This window comes from Lytechinus pictus, chromosome 5 (genome assembly GCF_037042905.1).
Source record: "Lytechinus pictus isolate F3 Inbred chromosome 5, Lp3.0, whole genome shotgun sequence".
Lineage (NCBI taxonomy): Eukaryota > Metazoa > Echinodermata > Echinoidea > Temnopleuroida > Toxopneustidae > Lytechinus > Lytechinus pictus.
The window spans coordinates 21,258,293-21,279,798 of NC_087249.1; the positions used below are offsets into that span (position 1 = coordinate 21,258,293).

The 21,506-nt window shown below is 36.1% G+C and overlaps 1 protein-coding gene across 8 annotated transcripts in view; it reads left to right on the plus strand.

Moving 5' to 3' along the window:
* The window catches only part of LOC129262287 (dual oxidase 2-like), a 34,438-nt gene extending 18,145 nt beyond the window's left edge, over positions 1–16,293 (plus strand). For all 8 annotated transcript variants that reach the window (XM_064100008.1, XM_054900380.2, XM_054900382.2 and 5 more), the window contains 20 exons: positions 12–208; positions 1,499–1,677; positions 2,370–2,488; positions 2,966–3,124; positions 3,516–3,635; positions 4,033–4,166; positions 4,651–4,914; positions 5,566–5,788; positions 6,540–6,633; positions 7,282–7,457; positions 7,813–7,933; positions 8,291–8,535; positions 10,311–10,541; positions 10,875–11,018; positions 11,354–11,635; positions 12,112–12,341; positions 12,866–13,024; positions 13,346–13,501; positions 13,894–14,022; positions 14,406–16,293. In XM_064100008.1, the coding sequence (XP_063956078.1) occupies positions 12–208; positions 1,499–1,677; positions 2,370–2,488; positions 2,966–3,124; positions 3,516–3,635; positions 4,033–4,166; positions 4,651–4,914; positions 5,566–5,788; positions 6,540–6,633; positions 7,282–7,457; positions 7,813–7,933; positions 8,291–8,535; positions 10,311–10,541; positions 10,875–11,018; positions 11,354–11,635; positions 12,112–12,341; positions 12,866–13,024; positions 13,346–13,501; positions 13,894–14,022; positions 14,406–14,528 (3,485 nt within the window). In that variant the 3' untranslated portion in view covers positions 14,529–16,293. The remainder of the gene's footprint in view (positions 1–11; positions 209–1,498; positions 1,678–2,369; positions 2,489–2,965; positions 3,125–3,515; positions 3,636–4,032; positions 4,167–4,650; positions 4,915–5,565; positions 5,789–6,539; positions 6,634–7,281; positions 7,458–7,812; positions 7,934–8,290; positions 8,536–10,310; positions 10,542–10,874; positions 11,019–11,353; positions 11,636–12,111; positions 12,342–12,865; positions 13,025–13,345; positions 13,502–13,893; positions 14,023–14,405) is intronic.
* Positions 16,294–21,506: the final 5,213 nt, after the last annotated feature.

Consider the following 21,506-nt stretch of genomic DNA (forward strand, 5'->3'; position numbering starts at 1 on the left):
TGTCTTTCCAGGGCGTGTATTCGGACCATTGGAATTCTCTCGTCGTGATCTGATGGCGCTGAATATCCAACGAGGCCGTGACCATGGTTTGCCGGATTACAATACAGCTCGTGAGTGTCTGGGATTAGGACGGAAGAATTCTTTCGCAGAAATCAATAAAAATCAATCTGAATTAGCACCAGGTGAACAAACATTCATCGGTACAGAGGTAAGCAGTATTATTTTTAGATAAAAAAATGGAGCTTGGGGAACAACAGTGAAAACTTATCATTATTTTTCTCCCGTCTGAGTACACGACCCTTCCATAATTATGAGAAATTGCTATCCCGAGGCCTATCTTGGGCAAGAAAGAAATCAATGTTATCACGTTAAACCAACCTCGATTCACTCCAGAGGTATTCTTGGGCTTACCACCTATCTGTAAACGCAAGCCTACATCGCTCCCATCTCTGTCCACTTTTATTTTCTGTTTCTGTTCATGGTAACTCCCGTAGGAACTCAAAAAGACAGCATTTTGCTGGTCAACGCCAAGCTGGTATATAACCAATTACCTAGGAAACATTTTACATCTAGGTTAATCAGTCATAGTGGCTGACCTTATAGACGACAGATATTACTCTTGGGCCTTTTCAATTCAATCATGGTTTATTTTGTATAAAAACAATACATGTTACACAGCCAGAAGGCTGAAATTAGCATGTTTACAATAAAACGTTCACAAGTCATGGATAAAAGCAAACAATTACAATTTACAATGTACATAGATAATAAATAAATTTTAAAGAGCAAGTGTACATAAAAATTCATTAAATATAATAGAATGGAAAAAGAAATACAATATTAAAAAGTGATGAATATTGGACAATTAAAAATTCAAATATCAATTGGATTGAAATGGAGACTAAAACAATGGCAATAATTTGAGTTGATTTCAAGGGTATGAAAGTAAAAATTTATTTAGAATTTAGTAAATCAATGAAATATGGTATTGCACTTTTTCTCAAACGATCTGTTTTGCATTTTATCTGAGCAAAGTTTGGAACACTTCTTAATGAGATTGAGATGAGACATTTTTCCTTTTTGGTAGCCAGTTATTACAGTGAGGGTTTTTTAAAAGAGATTTAGTAAACTCCATACACAGTTTTTTCGTCTTCTTTCAAGACATTCTAATCCACATAATCCACTTTTCATCAAAGTGGAGGCAATGGCAGAGTGGGGATTCGAACTCACAACCTTGCTATGATAAGTTTAAAAAAAAAAGTCTTGCTCGCTTGCGATATTTTAGAAATTCTGCCTCATACACTTGTTTAGAAACCTCAAATTTCTTTGCTCATTATTCCACTGATAATAATCATGAAAATGTTGGTGACGAATATGATGATTAAGATGTTAATTATGAAAATTGAACGTTATTGATACTGATGACAAAACAGCTATTTAAAAAAAAAGATTCCAGAGGGAGATATTTATGCATCCTCTCTCCAAATGTATTTGTTAGGAACTGAAACGACTAGAAGCGGTATATGAAGGTGATCTTGACAAAGTAGACATATGGGCCGGAGGATTAATGGAAACCACGAGCAATGGACCTGGGGAACTCTTCAGATTCATCATCAAGGATCAGTTTGTAAGGTCAAGGGATGCTGATCGATTCTGGTTTGAAAACGAAAAGAATGGGTGAGAAATCGTATTCTCTAACTCTCAAAGTATCAGTATCAGAATTCCATTTAACTTAATATAATGTTCATACCATATATGGATCCAGGGGGAGGGGTGGTGTCGGGTGCACCACGTAAAATTGCACCAAAAAAGACAGATGACCCTTTTCTTTGTCTTTTTTTTTGGGGGGGTTGCTTTTTTTGTCGATTTATTTATGGAGAACAAACCCCCATCACTCTAGTTCATAGAAGAGGGATGATCTTTTTGATATTTCCTTTTTATTCTTTTCCAGAGACCAAACCCCCTTCATTAGTGAATGATGCCCCCTTTTTTTTTTCTTTATCAAGTGACGTCACTTGATAAAGAGTTGCAGCGGCACTCGAAAGCTCGTGAACTTGTAAGCTAGTGAACACTTTTTGCGAGAGTGATCACGAATTTCCTAGAAAGCCAGTGAACACTTTTTGCGAGAGTGATCACGAATTTCCTTGTTGACCATAGTAGATTGCGAGACAAATGAATACCCTCTAGCGATTATTTCAATCCGCAATAATGAACCTATTTAGTAAGATAACTGTTGTTGGGTTAGCGCAATGAGCGTCTTCGGACGATGTGTGCAGTCTACAAATCTATACTATAACCCCCCCCCCAAAAAAAAAAAAACGATCGTTCATTCTGATTTCTAACTTTCGTCAATAATTCCTCTCTTGCAGTTTATTCACTCCGGACGAGATTGCATTCATTAGGAATGTCACATTATGGGATATTATTGTAGCTGCCACTTCCATCAATGGATCAGCCTTACAAAAAGACCCTTTCCACTACACAGAGAGTAAGTCTATTTCTATATGAGCATTCCTGCCCATGTTATAAACCCAGTTTTCATAACACTTGTCATTAGAAAACAAACGACCAATCATTACCGGTTTTAAGGAACACATGTACCTTTGACATCAATAAACAGCTTTATGAAAAGAGCTATGGTGACGATGAGTCAGTGGATCTGATCATATATTTTCTTTGACATAGAACCTTCATTATTTGTCCATATAGACATACGAAATGCAAAGTAAAATTATTCATTCAACAAAATCATACAAAAAGGCACAATATAGAATTCATATAAGATTTATGTACTCCTGTCTGGCCATCAAGATATATAAATTTTGTATTTATTTTCTCCCAAATATTAGACTGATTTAATTTACTCCCAAAAAGATTCAAGCATCCCTTGAAAACCTTTGTGACATTAATCACCTAATCGACTAATCTAAGATGATTATTAATTATCTTGTACTTGTGACTGCAGATGATCCATGCTATGCTGAGCATCCATTCGAGGGTGAGAATCGAACCATCAGTGAAACTGACTTGGAACCATGCACCAAGCTTCAAATCTTTGACTACTTCACTGGTAGTGAGGTGTCTTATGCCCTATCTTTCCTTGCTATTGGAATATGGGTTGTAGGTAAGTGACATATCCCTTGCATTGTCGATTGGAAATGATGCGCGTTATAACGAATCAAAGCATGCCATCAGGCGAAAGTTATTGCTATGATGTCTCTGAAACCATTTTCCTAGGACTATCTTTGTCTTGAGAACTAAATCAGTACAAATGGAAACAGACTGAAAATTGGGAATTATGCCTTTGTATGGGAGGGTATTACACTTCTGTAGGGAATTTTGAAAATGATAAATTTTTTGTGTTTTATATTTCTGCAGCAGGGAGGAGAAAAGACGATAACTTCATGAATTATATCATTATGAGGATTGGGTAAACGTAATATTTTGAACCACTGTGTGCAGAACTCTGAAGCCATGCTATTTGAAGTCTATGTTTTTTACCCCTCTGTACATAGGTGTTATAGCAGTTCTCCTCATCCTGGCTCATGTTAGACAACATCGCATCCAGGAAGCTCGCAAGTTACAACACAGGAAAACTAGGTCACGTGACCCAAGTAGAATCAAGACCTACGCAGGTATACTTCTGATATGAGATGTGATATTCTCCTTATTAAACCCCTCCCCTCTTTCTACCCCTCCTTCCCCAATTCTTTTCAGAGTGCCCACCGAGCTCTTGTAAGAAATGAATTGAATGCTTAAACTCTAAATTTTTATCTACATTTGCATGTCTTTGTAGTTGTATCCCCCTTTTCGTGATATAAAATGGTATGTTTATTTTGGGGAAAAGGGGGGTAATTACACCCAACCCCAAAATAATGTGTGTATTTATAACATAACTTCTGTTCTGGTTTTCCTCTAAGTAATTCTAAGGAAAACGTCTAATTGCATGATGGTTGGTTAAGAAAACACACATTCATGATGTTGTCGGATATTAACGGACATTTCTGTTGTATCGTTTGTTTGTTGATAAAGCTTCTGAATGGTGTGGAAAGAAGGAAGGGACCAGACAAGTTCAAGTCAAACTAGGACCTGGAAAGAAGATTCGAATCACCAACGACCGTGGAAACAAAATTTTCCGAACTGTTGACCTCACTTCCTATAACAAGGTATGGATTGCGATCCAGTTGTCCTTTCCCACATAATTATCAACTTCACCTCCCAGATCCAAACACGCTCATGTAGCGCTCAAATCAACGTTTAAAGGGTTACTGTCCGAGCTTTCACCAACGTATAAGGATTGATGAGAATCCATTTTATGTCTAAGAAATCAATGAATACGCTTCTCATACATTTGATAAACAAGTGATGACTTAATCAACCATTCAGAGCAGATATAATGAAGTATGATGAGTTACAGACAAACAATGACTTGTTGATTGGTGAATGGTATTGTGATTTGATAATATTGATTATGTTTTGCTTCTTTGAAACTAACTATGAATAATGTCTTGTTTTGAATTTCACCTCGAACTTCCTAGTATATTTGAGGTAGTCTTCTGCATTACAGCACATTTGTTTCATCAAAAATATTGAATATCATTGTGAGAAAGTATCAAACATTGACAGCCCGACCACATCTTGTTATCACAGGTTGGGCTGCTAGTATCCCCTGATGGTAAGCGACGCTACATGGTTGTCAAGTTCGATCGCGAGTACGACATCGTACTGAAGTTCCCTGACCCTGAGAGCCGTCTAGAATTCATTAGCGACCTGGAAGCCTTTCTTGGCAGTGATGAGGTTGGTGTTGGACGTGAGCGGCAAGAGATCCGGGAGAATGAACTTCTCAAGGTTGCAGTCACCAAGGAACATCGTACCAAACTCTTGGAACAATTCTTCCTTATGGCTTTCTCTCAGGTGCGTTATTAAGAGCACTCCGTTTCCCTTTTTTTTTCTGCGTGCGTTTTCTCTCTTTTAATATTTATATTTGGGGGGTTTATAGACCAAGACCTTTCAATTAGAATATCAGTAAAATATAGAAAAAATACATACACAAAAAGATAAGGGACATCCAGCGTATTTGAATTATAATTTGTGTATGATAATATGTTAAGTATGACTTAAGAGTTTTATTTATCTACAGATGTCTATTATTTTAGGAAAATATTGCATAAAGACTTGATTTGAAAAAGAGAAAGATTTTTTATTCATCCCAGAAAACATATTTGTGGTGATTGGAGTGTACAAATAAAACATCCTGGCCATTGATGTCCTGCGAATTAAAGTTTGAAAATCAGTCAATTATTTCACTCCAATCTCTTATTCTAATTCTTTATGAAGATATATAAAGATGAATTGCCTGGTACAGCCTCGTCATGGAGTATCTTTGAATGAACACTACAGTTCATCTCGGGTTTACTGGCAAATAATTTTAAGATATAAGCTTCAGATATGATACTTAAGAACATATCCCTGTTATTATAAGGGGTATAACAATGTCACTATGCATTTCGAAAGTATTTCCCGTGTAACATCTATGGATTTCATCATTTTATTTTAACTCGCTAGGCCTTCAAACTTGACTTCGACGCTGATGATCTTAACAACTTGGAGAACAAGGAAACCAGGGACATTCTTGAATGTGAGCTTACCAAGACTGAATTTGCTGATGTCCTCACCATGAAGCCAGACTCCCTCTTCGTAGAACAGATGTTCGAGCTCGTTGACCAGGATAACAGTGGATCCATTTCATTTAGAGAGTTCTTGGATGTCATTGTTGTCTTCGCGAAAGGTAAGCTATCTGATTCTAGACGATAGCTTTAAGCTCTCAAAGGAGTGTATTATACCCTTGTGTTTTGACATATTACTTACGTATCACTGATCTGGCTATCATACTAAGCAGTGGCAAAACCAGGGGAGGAAAATGGAAAACAATAAAATAATGTTTTTGTGTTCTACGACTTAATGATTTAGGAGGTTGTGATCATGGTGATAGGGCAAAAAAAGTTATTTTATTTGGACTGTGATATTGATAAAAATACAGTACTAAAGACTTTGGGGGTATATTTTCATGTCATGAATGTTGTTTAGGTCAATTATATATACCCACCATTCTGAACCCTGTCCTTACGAGTTACCATAAGTCCGTGTCACTGTCGGTTATGGAGAGCCATTAATGCCATCATCTTGTCATCTACGTTTATATCCATTTTATACTTAATAAAACAGAATAGATCGTGTCACCTTGTAAGAGCACTTCGCATTTCTTTTCAAGGTCAATAGTTATGGCATCTGCCCTTTCTTTAAAATGTGACTCCTTCATCACTAAAGATTCTTATAACATATAGGCGTGCAAGTAGCGTAGCTGCCTTTCTTTTATATATAGATATATATTTCAAATCGATATTTGAAATCGATTTCAGTTACACATGTATCAATCTGTAACTGAATGGGACAAAAGGGGTATAGTTTTCAGAAAAAGAAAAAAAATGCAGAAATATAGCCTCTTAAAAATCGTTTCTATTGTTTTCCCCATTTATTAGGACAACCTGAAGACAAATTGAAGCTGATGTTCAACATGTATGACATTGACAGATCTGGCTATCTATCCCGTGATGAGTTCAGACAGATGTTGAAGTAAGTGTTATGCCATTCAATGTCTCTCTTGCAATCAACATTAATAATTAGTTAAAGCAGATTAATTTTTTTGAAGTATTATTTTTTTATTATGCTGAAATTTATGAAATTCTTACAAGAATGAAAAATTCTTACTTTTGTAATAAAAGTATTTTGAATGATACTGTTTGTTCTTTTATACCAAAATGAAGCAAGGTTCATTTCATTGATTAAGTTTGTTTGTTTTTCTTCAACTTTTTTCACTGGATGCCAAAATTTCATGATTTAAACTAATCACTACTGATGATCTACAATAACAATGGCGATAATGAATACGCTAATTGATTAAGACAACTATAAATTCAACTAAAGTAACAGCACCAGTATGTATTGTGCTGTATGATGAGGAGTGAAGGGATGCCTAATTTACTCGATGAATCGTTTTTTCAAAGGGGGGAGGTAAAATATGTAATGAACATAAACGAAGATGGTGAGAAGGAGAAGGAAAGGTGATGATAGTGTTCCTTACCTGATTTTCTGTTATGATCATATTTGATCATTTATCTTCTAAAACTACTTCTAAAAATCTGCACTCCTTTATGCTAATTCACCCATCATTTTACTTGTTCTAATGTCTGACTGTACCATACTGTACATTGTTTTGCCTAGATCTATGATGGAGATGGTCAGTGCTAGCGTTGAAGAGACGGACCTTGACAAACTAATCCACAATATGTTTGAGAATGCCGGTCTTGGAGACAAGCAATCCCTTTCCCCTGATGACTTCATTGCAGTCATGGCTGAACACAAGGAAGAGCTCAACAATGCTAAACTCGATATTGCCGGTAAGTCATCACACTCGTCCTTGAAATTTTGAAACTTCTTTGAGCGTTTAATTATCGGACTCGTTGAGCTTGTCCAATCTTTACTTACACTTCTCTTTCTCTCTTTTATCGTTCTCTCTCAGTCACACATTCATCCTCTCTACTGATATTGTAAACTATCATGTTATCACATTACCATGTTGCCTTCTAGCAAAATCTGTAATAACCAACTTGAAAGGTGTGTGATAATATTGATTTTAGAGGTTTTTTAAATATTTGTCTTGTGAGAGTGTCGATTGATCGATTCTCTCATTAACTTAATAGCCATCATTAAATTAAATTCTAGTATCTATTGTCATAATTTAATCTCCTGCAGGAAACATCGCCCAAGTACCTGCTCAGAAGGATGCTGGCCCTCCTGGCCGTGGTGCTGCTACTGTCATTAGGAGAGGCAACCTTAACAGCCGCGCCCGACAGACCATTATCAGAGCTTACAAGTATGTCTTTTTGAATATTATAGATACCACTTTTACACTGAATCTATTTGTGTTCCACTGCAAAGATTTGCTCTTCAAATGTCTCCATACTCGCAACATGACAATAAATATTAAAAGGGTTTAGATCATGTTAGATTTATTTGTGGGAACATATTTCCTATTTGCAGTAGAACTCCCTTCATAAGAAAAATGAGTGATTTTCCTCATATATTCAGCCATTTTCTTAAACCTCAGACTAGACACCTATGCTTATTTTTAATAAATGCAACTTTCCAAATAACATTGGAACAGTTTTTGTAAAATTTCTAGACCTCCCCTTTACATTTAATGACTTTCAAACCTATTCAACCTTGATAGGGATAAAGACCAGGAAGGTGGCAAGGCCAATGGAGCACCCAAGAGTTCTGGTGGTGGGGGAGTAAAGAAGCGTGCCCAGTCTAAGAGCATCCGTGTTGAGACCGTCCAAAGAGAAGAAGCCAAGACCACAAGCAGCAAGGCTTACAACACCTTTGTCCGCTATTTTGAAAACAACCGACTTCAAATCTTCTACGTTATCCTCTACACACTTGTTCTTGCTGGAGTCTTCATCGAAAGAGCTTACTGTGAGTAACTGTAAATTGTTGTCTATTTAATTGCCCTGTGTCATGAAAAAATTGATGTCGACATATAATTTAAGTTTAATAATCTAATTTAACCGCCCCTTCGTTCTGGTTTATATAGTTATTAGTCAAAGTTACTTTAGTTCGCATTAGTTCTCATTGTTTATACCTTCTAATTCTTATGCATTATTCCGATTGATATTGTACTTTGAATTTGACTATGTATTGTTACTTTGATTTTATTGTGCTTTGTGAACGGAAAATGAATAAATCTTAATCTAAAATCTAAATCACTGTTAATATTCTCATAGGTTAGCAACTTAAAGCACCAACTTATGATGGCATATCAGCTTTAGCAATATTTATATATACATATATTCTTACCTCCGTTTTAATGATGTCCTTGGATTCATATCTAAATTGAAAACTTTAAATCATTGAGAAAGTCAACGTGATTGCATTTGGACCCCTGCCTAACCGAACATACTTAAAACATTACGAAGTTCAACGTAGTAACATTGTGACCCTGTCTAAATGAGGAGACTTGTAACATTCAGAAAGTTAACGTAGTGAAATTATGATCCTTGTCTAAATGAAGAGACTTGTAACATTCATACAGTCAACGTAGTGAAATTATAACCATGTCTAAAGGAAAAGACTTGTAACATTCAGAAAGTTAACGTAGTGAAATTATGATCCTTGTCTAAATGAAGAGACTTGTAACATTCATACAGTCAACGAAGTAAAATTATGACTTTGTCTTAATGAAGAGTCTTGTAACATTCAGAAAGGTCAACGTAGTGAAATTATGATCCTTGTCTAAATGAAGAGACTTGTAACATTCAAACAGTCAACGAAGTAAAATTATGACTTTGTCTTAATGAAGAGTAGTGTAACATTCAGAAATTCAACGTAGTGAAATTATGATCCTGTCTGTTATGAAAAAACTTCTAACATTCAGAAAGTCAACTTAGTGAAATTATGACCCTTGTCTAAATGAAGAGACTTGTAACATTCATACAGTCAACGAAGTAAAATTATGACTTTGTCTTAATGAAGAGTCTTGTAACATTTTGAAAGTCAACATAGTGAAATTATGATCCTTGTCTAAATGAAGAGACTTGTAACATTCATACAGTCAACGAAGTAAAATTATGACTTTGTCTTAATGAAGAGTCTTGTAACAATTTGAAAGTCAACATAGTGAAATTATGATCCTTGTCTAAATGAAGAGTCTTGTAACATTCAAACAGTCAACGAAGTAAAATTATGACTTTGTCTTAATGAAGAGTAGTGTAACATTCAGAAAGTCAACGTAGTGAAATTATGATCCTGTCTGTTATGAAAAAACTTCTAACATTCAGAAAGTCAACTTAGTGAAATTATGACCCTTGTCTAAATGAAGAGACTTGTAACATTCATACAGTCAATGCGGTGAAATCATGACCCTGTCTAAAGGAAAAGACTTGTAACATTTAGAAAGTCAACGTAGTGAAATTTTGACTTTGTCTTTAATGAAGAGTCTTTAGGGAAGTCAACGCAGTGAAACTGTAACCTTGTATAAATGATGAGACTGATGATATTGAAGAAGTCAATGTAGAGAATTTATAACCCTAAACTTCAACGTAGTGGCATACTGACCCGTGTCTAAATGAAGGCACATGTAAGCACGGCCACCCTTGTCATAGTTGTTTCGTACCATAAGATCTTATAAATTTCTTTCTTCCTATCCATGATCACTATTCTTGATGGTACAATATCACTTGTTTCTCAATCAGACTATTCCATTGAGCGTGAATTTGCTGGTCTTCGTCGTATTGCTGGTTTTGGCGTCTCCGTGACCCGTGGAGCTGCATCGGCTATGATGTTCACCTACTCCTCCCTTCTGGTTACCATGTGCAGGAACACTATCACCAAGTTGAGGGAGACTTTCCTCCATCGCTACGTTCCATTCGACTCGGCTCTAGCAATGCACAAGTACATTGCCCTCCAAGCCCTCCTGTTCTCAGGTAAAAATTCGAAGATTTTTGTGATCTTAGGTCCCTTAAGAACATGTTCTAGCTGTAACATATTCAGCATTAACAGGATCAACTCACTCCAAACATGGGAAGACTTAAGAAAATTCAAAAAAATGTAAACCATGGGTCTTATCACTTTTCTTTATTTGGACTAATATGTGGATAATCAGTGTGTTGCCAAAAAATGTTGATTCTGAGCATATGTAGTTTTGTTATAAGTTTGTCAGAGATTATTAACATTATATAGAACTGTTTATAAAAATAAAAGCCTGACTATTTTCTTTGTTAAAAGTAATCTCTATTTCTTGTTACCATTCCTCACAGTTATGCACACCATCGGCCATTCAATCAACTTCTACCACATTTCCACCCAGACTGCTGATGATCTAACCTGCTACTTCCGCGACTTCTTCCATCGTTCTCATGAACTTCCAAAGTTCCACTATTGGGCATGGGGTACTATCACTGGTAAGAATAATTTCCTTCACCTATCGTCGAAGCTTTTCTCTCAATACTCATGATGCATACTCATTCCATGTCGTAGGAATTTGTGCAGGAAATATGATATGCCATTTTTGCTTCGCATTCTCATTTGAAAGGTTTCACAAGTGGTATACTGAAATCTATCAGAATTAGGATAATTTAATTACATTTTTAGTGAATCATTGATGTGAAATGTATATTCAATCATGTAATGAAATGACCTGGTGTTGAAAATATTGTAATGAATCATCTCAAAATTTATGACGTAACGATTGAATTGCTATTAAAATGTTCAATCCCTTACTCTTTCTCTATGCAAGGTTTCACTGGCATCCTACTGGCGTTGATTTGCGCCGTAATATACACCTTTGCCTTCCAGTATGCCCGTCGTCGCGTTTTCAACCTCTTCTGGTTCACTCATAACATGTGGGTCATCTACTTCATCCTGATGTTCCTGCACGGCTCTGGTCGACTTGTCCAGCCTCCATTCACCCACTACTTTGCTCTTGGTCCCATCGTACTCTTCACCTTGGACAAACTTGTCAGTGTCAGCAGGAAGAAGGCAGAGATTGCTGTTGTCCGTGCTGAACTCCTACCATCAGGTATGTCAGTGTGCCTTCCCAATGGGTGCATTCCATGTTTTCTCTCTTTTCATTTATCGATGAGAGATATTAAAGCTTATGAGTCAAGAGAAGTGGTACTGGCGTATGTTTTTAATTACTTTGTAATTACTATGTATTTTTCTGTCGCCTAAACCTTGTGCCATCCTTGTAAAAATACATGTAAATACACCTTTATCAGGGGGTAACTCAAGAACACACATGTGTTTAAGAATAATTCATTCTTGAATTACCCAAATTAGTGTCATTTAAGTGTTTCCCCCAAAACACTGGAAAAGTGTAAATTTAAACTTTGGGAAGAGCATTAAATGATTTTTTTTAATATCGAAACTCACGTGATTTACAAGCAGAATTCTGGTGATTTAATTGTTTTTTTTAAACAGGATTTAAATTCCCAGAGGATGCTTAAGAACACAGGTTACTTTAATTGTTTTACCAATTATTTTTCTTACTGACAGACGTGACAATGCTTGAATTTAAGCGTCCTCAAGGCTTCGAGTACAAGTCTGGGCAATGGGTCCGTATTGCCTGCAAGACCCTGTCTTCAAGTGAATACCATCCCTTCACCCTGACCTCAGCACCCCATGAAGAGAACCTATCCCTTCACATCAGAGCTGTTGGACCATGGACCATGAACCTTAGATCTACCTATGATCCAAACGTAGTGCGTGAACATCCTCTACCAAAGGTAGGGATATTACTTTATAAATTATCCCACATTCAGACCTAGATCTTTATTCCTAAATCAGGAAAATAGCATGGATTTGGAAGGCATAATTCTTTTAAGTTCTGACGTAATACCTGGTACAGTGACTTAGAAAACTGAGATCTTATATTCCTCTGTGTCATTAGATCTCCAGAACGGATGGTTTAAAGTTTAGTGTTGATGCTGGTGTTGAAGGTTCCTCTTACCTAGCTATCACACCGAATGTTGTCAACAAAAATTACACTGGATGATATCAGTCCTAGCACCAGCCTGATTTCAGGTTCGATGCAGTGGATGGGGTTAAAATAAGCCATTAACGGCGGGACTTGAAATCACGAAGTGAGCAAAGCGGTGGCAAATTTGCACGAGGATATTAAGTAACAGACGATTTCACAGTGATATGTACACACATGCCAATCTTGTCCAAATGTTATTCTAGTCCAGTCCAGATGAAAGTTATTCTAGTCCAATAAGTATTGTGATGTTTTAATCTTATTTTTTTGCAGTTGTTCCTTGACGGGCCATATGGTGAGGGACATCAAGACTGGTACCAGTATGAGGTGGCTGTGCTGGTAGGAGGGGGTATCGGTGTTACCCCATTTGCCTCTATCCTTAAGGATATCGTGAACAAATCAAGCATTGGTGCTCGCCTCACATGCAAGAAGGTGAGTGAGTGTATCCGTGTCTGTTTCACCACTCCCATCTGGTTTTACATCACCCTCGTATTGATATAACCATTTCTTGGTTCATTGTATAAGACATTCAGAAATAGGCCTGTCATACTATATTTGCATTTTGTTTTTCACTTTGAGTGTTTAGAATAAGCAATGGTACAAGGCAGGAAAGAAAAATGCTGTCCAATTATTATTGATGGAGGCTATTGTGAAGATAATTGCCATTTTTACGTCAGTTCTTCATGAGATTCCCACCAATGAAAAACCGTTTACTTGATAATTATTTGAGCACTTAAATCCTTATCTTCTCAGGTCTACTTCATATGGGTGACCCGTACTCAAAAGCACTATGAGTGGCTCACTGATATCATCCGTGAAGTCGAAGACAGTGACACCAACGATCTTGTCAGTGTTCACATCTTCGTCACACAGTTCTTCCAGAAGTTTGATCTCCGAACAACTATGTTGGTAAGTGTTTTCTTAGACTCACTTTTTTTTGAGGGGGGATGTGGACAAGATACCATTTCTTACAATTTCGTATATTTGTACATTTGCTGTAATTATTCATATCAGAAAAAGAGGAAACTAAACTAACTTGAACTTTAAGGAAAATGTAAGCAATTTGCTTGATGGGACAATTATCTATTCAAATCCAAGTATATTGTATATTAGTTTCATTGTCTGAATGGAGATACTTGTTACTGATACATTTTATTATATGAACATGTCGTATGATTTTAAGCAAAGCATGCATAGATTGTTTAAGCTAAACATTTCTTTAAATACTTCTACATATGAACTTTACGGCGAGTGCTTCTATTGATTGATGTATTTTCTTCTGTGTCTCTTTCGTTCTGTAGTACATCTGCGAGCGTCATTTCCAGAAGATCTCAAACCGATCATTGTTTACTGGTCTCAAGTCAATCACTCATTTCGGACGTCCTCAGTTCACTTCTTTCCTTCAGTCACTCGAGGATGAACATCCTGGAGTAAGTTTTCTACTATTTTTATTTTTACATTTTACAAAGAGTCAAGTCTAACTAACAGTGATGCTTCATACTACAAACGTGCACAGTACATTTAATTAAGTACTCTGTTTTTATAGCAAACTGAATGTCTAATTAGATCACTATGATTGGGATATCTTGACTTAATCGTTTCAAGTAGGAATTTCGAGTTCTTTTAAAATTAATTGATACATAAAGTATAGCCTTATATTTGTTATTCTGTTAAGAGGTACAAGACATTTATGCTACGACATATCATATCTATGGATTGGTGCTATGAAAATATTTAAAGCGTTTAGGCTTAAATCGTATGATTGTTGTAATCAATGTTAATCTAACCACATTTACCTTTTTTGTCTCCATAGGTTGGAAAGATTGGAGTATTTAGCTGCGGTCCTCCCGGCATGACTGGTGGAGTGGAACAGGCGTGTGTAGATCTTAACAAGTTTGATGGGGCAGCCTTCATCCATCACTTCGAGAACTTCTAATCGTAGTATCTGTGAAGCAGTATCTCTAGCAACGCGGCAGGTCTAGTGCATTTCTTTTGCCGATAAAAATCCCAGCAAAGATGTATTTATGGCAAGGGTAGGCTATGCCGGGGGATTTACTGATGTTATTTCTTGATCATGATGGATAATTGACATTATTTCTTATTTAAACTATAGCAACTAGTAAAGAATGAATACAAACACATTTATTGCGCATTATGTTTTATGTTCACTCTTGATTGTAACATATAATGGTTAAATGTTACCTTAAAGGCAGGACATGAAGTTTTGGGGTGGTGTTTTGTCTTACATTTATTTTGTGTGTTTGTTTTTGTCTGGGAAATGACATGAAATTATGCATTTTTATACCAAGAGAGCTTGTAAATGTCTTCCAAGAATTCCAAATCGTGCTTAACTTGGTCTATGAAATGTGTTTTTAAAAGTACTACACTGCATTTATAGCATTCTATTTTTCTATAAATATGTAACTTGACAATGGTTTTAACATTGTGCATTGTCCATAGAAATTGGTACTTAAAAAGGAAATTGGGGTGCATTGTCGCTCTCATTAAATCGGCACTGTAGATAGCGACGTAGATGTAGACTGTGGACTTAAAACACGATAAGAGGCACAAGAAATTTGACCAAAATTACTATAAGAATAATAGTACTACATCCCAAGCAAATTATGATTATAGAAGAAGAATGTTACAATAACATACACGCACGAGTCGTTCTGTGTTTAGTTGACACGAGAGACGTGTGTTGAAAATGTAAGTCTTACATCCTAAATATTCAGATAATCAGTGTGAAAAATTCACGATCCTTTTTTTCTTTATTAGATGTTGCAATGTGCTGTTAGTGAATGCATGTTTGACGACTGGTGATATCAAATATAAATATAGTAGATCTATTTATCACTTTGGTGGAAAAGAATGAAATACTTGACTTCACCTAATGTTTCAAAAACTTAGTGAGTGCGTTTATGCTTCAGGAAAATATTGTGACTTGTCTTTTTGTCAGTCAATTTGCATGTTTTGTAGTATGTATTATGTGAATTAGTAGTGGGGTTGTTATCAGGACGACATGTGTTTGAGAATAAAGAACATGTTTAAACAGTTTATGCTATATTTTTTATACTGGGAAAGTAAACTAGAGTATCATGCAAAATTATCAAAATATACTGAATATATGGATTTAATATTGATTGGTTATACGTGTCTTTACATTTAAACAACTCTCAACTACAAATTGAAATACCTTTAGCTCTTTCGATACATAACTGATGTGCAATTTTAGCAGCGAAAGAACCTTTTGTAAGAGAGACCCACTAGTTTCAAGTCATAAATATGATTGCTGACCTAGTCTTTCAATTGAACCATAACAGTCCATACATAAATTTATATTATAAATTACAGTGTAACCTATTACGCACTCTGTGTTGTTTAAAAGTAAAGAAGATGTATATATTCGTGTCATGTCATAAAAAATACATAAACAGAAGCCGTAATGTTTTGGTGTATGTTCTCACAGGTAACAATGACTAACGACAAGTTATTTGTAATAAGCTATAAATACATATATAACCAGATTTGATTATATTTTGTTCTTTTGTTCTTGTCTCCCAGATGGTTTAGTAAAACAAATATTTCGGACTCTATGCATAAAATGTACAGACTTATCTGGGAGAACGGAGTTTGTCAATTTTTGTAGCGGTCGTTGGATGGACAAATAAAAAGAATTTCATGTAGATGATCAATTTTCATATCATGATTTGACGTTTGTTTTCTTTTTGTATGAGACTATATAAGTCAGTTCACGGTTAGCTCATGATCAACTTTTCTCAAATGACCTTTGTGATTTTTCATTAGGATAAGCACTATCATTTTCAAATGTAGATGTTGCGTAAGCTTTACTGGTAGAGTATTCAAATTCTAAGAACAAAAGGCATTGAATAGACCAGGTGACTAGAATAGTACATCAGGGATAAAGTTTGGAAATCAGTTTTATTGTCTGCCTTTGGCATATTTGACTATTGTTTAGGCTACTGTCAAATACCAGTGATTATGAAGGCTCGATTTATTACTCTTCAGCTTGGATGTGATAAATATTTTTTAAAAGGAATACATGAATAATCATCAAATTACAAATGCCTATGTAAGTGAATTTGAAAGCCACCTTCATGGTTGTCTCCAATGACCTTTTTCTGCTCGTGCGCAGTTTACAACCGTGAACAGGCTTTTTGTTATGGTTCTTCGTGATCGGTTCCATTCGACTGGTGATCATGGAAAGACCATGTTTATGATCATGATGAAGGTGTTAGTAATGATGGGGTTTAGTGTCGATTGCGATGTCGATGACGAAATTGATGGTGAGTGATCACGATTATGAATGATAATTATGACTTTCATCAGTCTCTTGATATTGGATACAATGAGGTGACTATTACTGTCATGATGTTAATAAATGAGGGGGAGGATGCTGATTATAATAATGGTTCTGATGATGATGATGATGATGATGATGGTGGTGGTGGTGGTGGTGGTGGTGGTGTTGATGGTGGTGGTGATCATGATTATGATGATGATGCTTTCTTTAACTGATATTGAGATTATTTTGACTTCAATCATAATTTCGATGTGTTATTGATGGTGATATATATTACATAACGATCTATGATTATTATATGATATTTAGAAAATCGGGGTTCGTGATGGAATGCGATGGGTGTGCGTAGCCGCCAAACCATTTCAAAGTGACTTTATTAGATGATGATGGTGGTGATTGTGAACATGGTGGTGTCGCTGGTGGTGGGAGTGATGGAGATGGTGATGATGTTCATATGTTGACAATATTTTTAGTGATTCGCATTAGAGATTACAGTTGATGTGTACTGCGACAAGAAATCAGGGATTGGCCTCTTTCATCTCGCATGACTCCACAAGAACATGGAAATCTATTGTCAAAAGCCCTTTATGACAAAGAAGTCTTTGTAAAAAAAACGGTGAATCACAACAGCAGTTTCTTCCTTGACTCTGGACAAAAGACATATTTGCAATTTTTCGTCAGTTCCGAAACTTCAAAAATCTGCTGTCCGGGTTCACCAATTTTCGACAAAGACATCTCGGTTGTTCATTGTGATTTGACTGGCAATTCCAATAGATTTACTGTGTTCTAGAATGCGTCCCCGTTGCAATTAAGAAAAATATCTTATGATACCGGTGACAGGTACAATGTTATTAATTGGGATGATGACGATGATTTGGGTAACGTTATGATCATGGCTATTGCAACGATTTTGATGGGGATTTGGGTGGCTGTGATGGTGAGCGCGATGATAATGGGTAGAATTACGATGGTACGTATGTTGTGTGACGCATGTGATTATGGTGGTTGCAATAATGTTGATGATGTAGCAGGTGTATGATGATGGTGATGATGGTATTGACGATGATGGTGATGATGGTATTGATGATGTTGACGATGATGGTGACGATGGTGTTGTTGATTTTGATGATGATGGTGTTGACGATGATGGTGATGATGCTGTTGACGATGATGGTGATGATGGTGTTGACGATGATGATGTTGTTGATGATGGTTTTGATGATGATAACGACGAGGATGGTTGTGATGAAGATGATGTTGGTATATTGATGATAATAATAATAAGTTTTCGCAATAACTATGCAGACGCTTTCTGGAACACAGATAATCTATTAGCAAAATCCTTCATATGACAAAGCAGCCTTTGTCGAAAATTGGTGAATCCAAACAGCAGTCGTCCTGGACTCTGGACAGACGACTCGTATTTTTCTTCAGCTCCAAATCTTCGGACGATCTGCTGTCCCGTTCACAAATTTTCGATTATGACCTCTAAGCTCTTCATTGTGATATGATGGGTATTTTCGATAGATTCTCAACGGTCCACAAAGCGTATGTGTAGTGATTGCGTAAACTCGCCAGTGATGATGACGGCGACGGTGATTTTCAGTGCGTCCCAAAAAAAACTATACACTTTTGAAATGGCTGCCAAATAAAAAATGTAGCACTTTGGGGGAAAAGACTTACATATATGGAAAGCCAATAAAGTCAACTTTCAAATGACACCAAAAAGTTGGAAAACTATTCATGCTTGAGCGAGGACTGCCCACTGAAACAAAGGGTATGAAAATTAGGGTGGGCTGGAATTAGCCTTCCAATTTAAGTCAGTTTTTGAAAGGTAAATCCTTTCGAACTTGCAAAGTTAAGGGCGTTGTGATAAATTAATGATCAACCGTGACCAGTGTTGGTTGCTTAAGCAAATTTTATGAATTATTAAATTGAACTTTAATGCATGAGTGAACACAAATTACACTTTTGGGGCAGCATTTCAAATTTATCATTTGGATCTCTTTTTGGGCAGCATTTCAACTTTATCATGTGGATCTCAGCAATTTTTTCATGGGAGTCGGGAGGACTTAAGTGGGAGAAGTAGGTTGATGGAATAAGGGTCGACAGAACATTCAGCCCCGGCCCCTCCCTCTTTCCCGCCCTCCCCTCCTGTTGAGAGACTGATGGCTTTTGTCATGTAAGCGTGAAATCCAGAGCAGAATGTTGATTTAATGATTAATTCTGAATTAGGGCATCAACTTTTTCCTATCAATCATTTAATCAACAATTTATTAGTAAATCAACTCATTCAATGTGCAATGTGATCAATCAAACATTCAGGGTTTTTTTCAATAAATTATTTCTTTAATCATCATAATCATTAAATTTCTTGGTAATCATTCAATAAAAAAACTGACCATCAGCCACCGGTCACTTGGCAGTTAAAATTTGAATAGGCTACAATCCAGGAAGTGAGAGAGAGAGGGGGGGGGGGGGGCTGGGAAATGGAGGTGGAGAGGGGAGGGTAAATATGAATTTTAATTTGTAAAAGGGCAAAAAGTAGAGGAATGCCATTATAACCAAGTCTTAGCATATCTCGTCCTCTTGCATGTAACAGGTACCATCAAAATAATCTGACTCTCACGAACACACTTCTACACTCTTAAAAACGTTGGGCAACATACGGTCCACACAACAATTGGTTAAAACATTATCCAACTCTGGGTAGTTTTCAACCAATACTGTGTAGTTTTCACCAAAAGCACACATTATTGGTTTAAAGCTACTCAGAATTTGATAAAGTTTTAACCAATTGTTGTGTGGACCGTATGTTGCCCAACGTTTTTAAGAGTGTAAGGTCCACAAGATGAATATGCTACACTAAAATTGCAATTCCTGTTCACTCATGCATTACATTTCAATTAAGTAACTCATGAAATTTGCCTAAGAAACCAAAACTTATCTCACTCACAATAGCATAACACCGTTAGCTTTGTAAGTCCCAAAGGACTTACCTCTCAAAAAACTGTAAGGCTAATTCCTGCCCAGCCTAGCCAAGCTTAGTCTCTCAGAAGGAGAGAAGGGGGGAGGGGGTTGCTAAATGTTCTGCTGACCTTCATCCCATCAACGTACTTCACCTACCTAAGTCATATTACCCCCTCTTCTCCTGACTGTCATGTACAAATTGTTGAGATCCACATGATAAAGACAAAATTCTGCACTAAAAATTACAATTCATGATCACTCATGCATTAAATTTCAATTTAATAACGCATTCAATTTTCACAAACAACAAACTGATCACGTCTGATCTTTAATTTACCAAATAACCCTCAACTTTGCAAGTACCAAACAAAAAACCTGAAAAAAATTGGAAGTCTAATTCCAGCCCACCCTAATTTTCGTACCCTTTGTTTCAGTGGGCAGTGCTCGCTCAAGCATGAATATTTTTCAAACTTTTTGGTGTCATTTGAAAGTTGACTTCATTGGCTTTCCATATCTATAAGTCTTTCCCCCCAAAGTGCTACATTTGTTATTTGGCAGCCATTTCAAAAGTGTATAGTTTTTTTTGGGACGCACTGTAGAGATAGTGAGGGAGATTGTAATGATGATTATTGTTTAATGATGCCTATGATTTCAGTTCGGGTTATGAATAATTAGTTTAATTTGAGAAAAAAGATCAAATGTATTAACGTACGCTGTTAAGCAGATCTTACTGATTACGTAACTATCCCCTTGATATTGAAAAACCTCGATCCGAAAACTACAAAAGATCAAAAGGGCTACCCTGTTGAAATAAAACGACAAATCAATAAATGAATGAATAAATAAATAAATAGATAAATAGGTAGGTAGATAGATAGATAGATAGATAGATAGATAAAGTGAGAAGTTAGGTAAACGTAAGAAAATTTAATTCAATTATTCTAACACAAAAAATAACAGCAGCGATAGAATGTACATTTCTTTACACATTTTAATTCATATTTCATTTTTCCTGAAGTGGTAAATAATATTGGGCATATTCATAATTACATTCATATAATGTGTCCACTTTCCCGACAATTTTAAAGTTCATGTCTGTTTTTGTACCTTTCATATTCAGGCGTTGTTCTGAGGGGTGTTAGGAATGGGTCTTTTGGGGGTAAAATATGTATCGCTGTTAAAGGGTATGTAACAGTAGACTAATATTCCCCTCTTCTGTAGTTACGTGATCTGGAGGACGCAGACAATACAAAGAACAATGAACTATGAAAAGAAGAATAAATAGTCTTTCAATCCAAAAAGTTGATGCATTATGTATCTCTAACTTCTTGAAATAAACATAATTTTGTAAAGTTGATACGACCCCCCCCCCCCACACACACAACACTATTGATTTTTTTTAGGGAAACCCTTTAAATCCACATGCCCTTTTTTACGGAAAGGAATGAATAGATATGTAATATATTGTAGACGTATAACATTATGAGATATAAACTTAATTGTGACATACAACAAAATAAATTTACAAAACTTGTCTCACAAGTTTAAAGCTACAGCCTACAGTCCTCAGTAGTATGTCTTATATCTTATGGTAACTTTCAGATGATCACGCAAGACGAC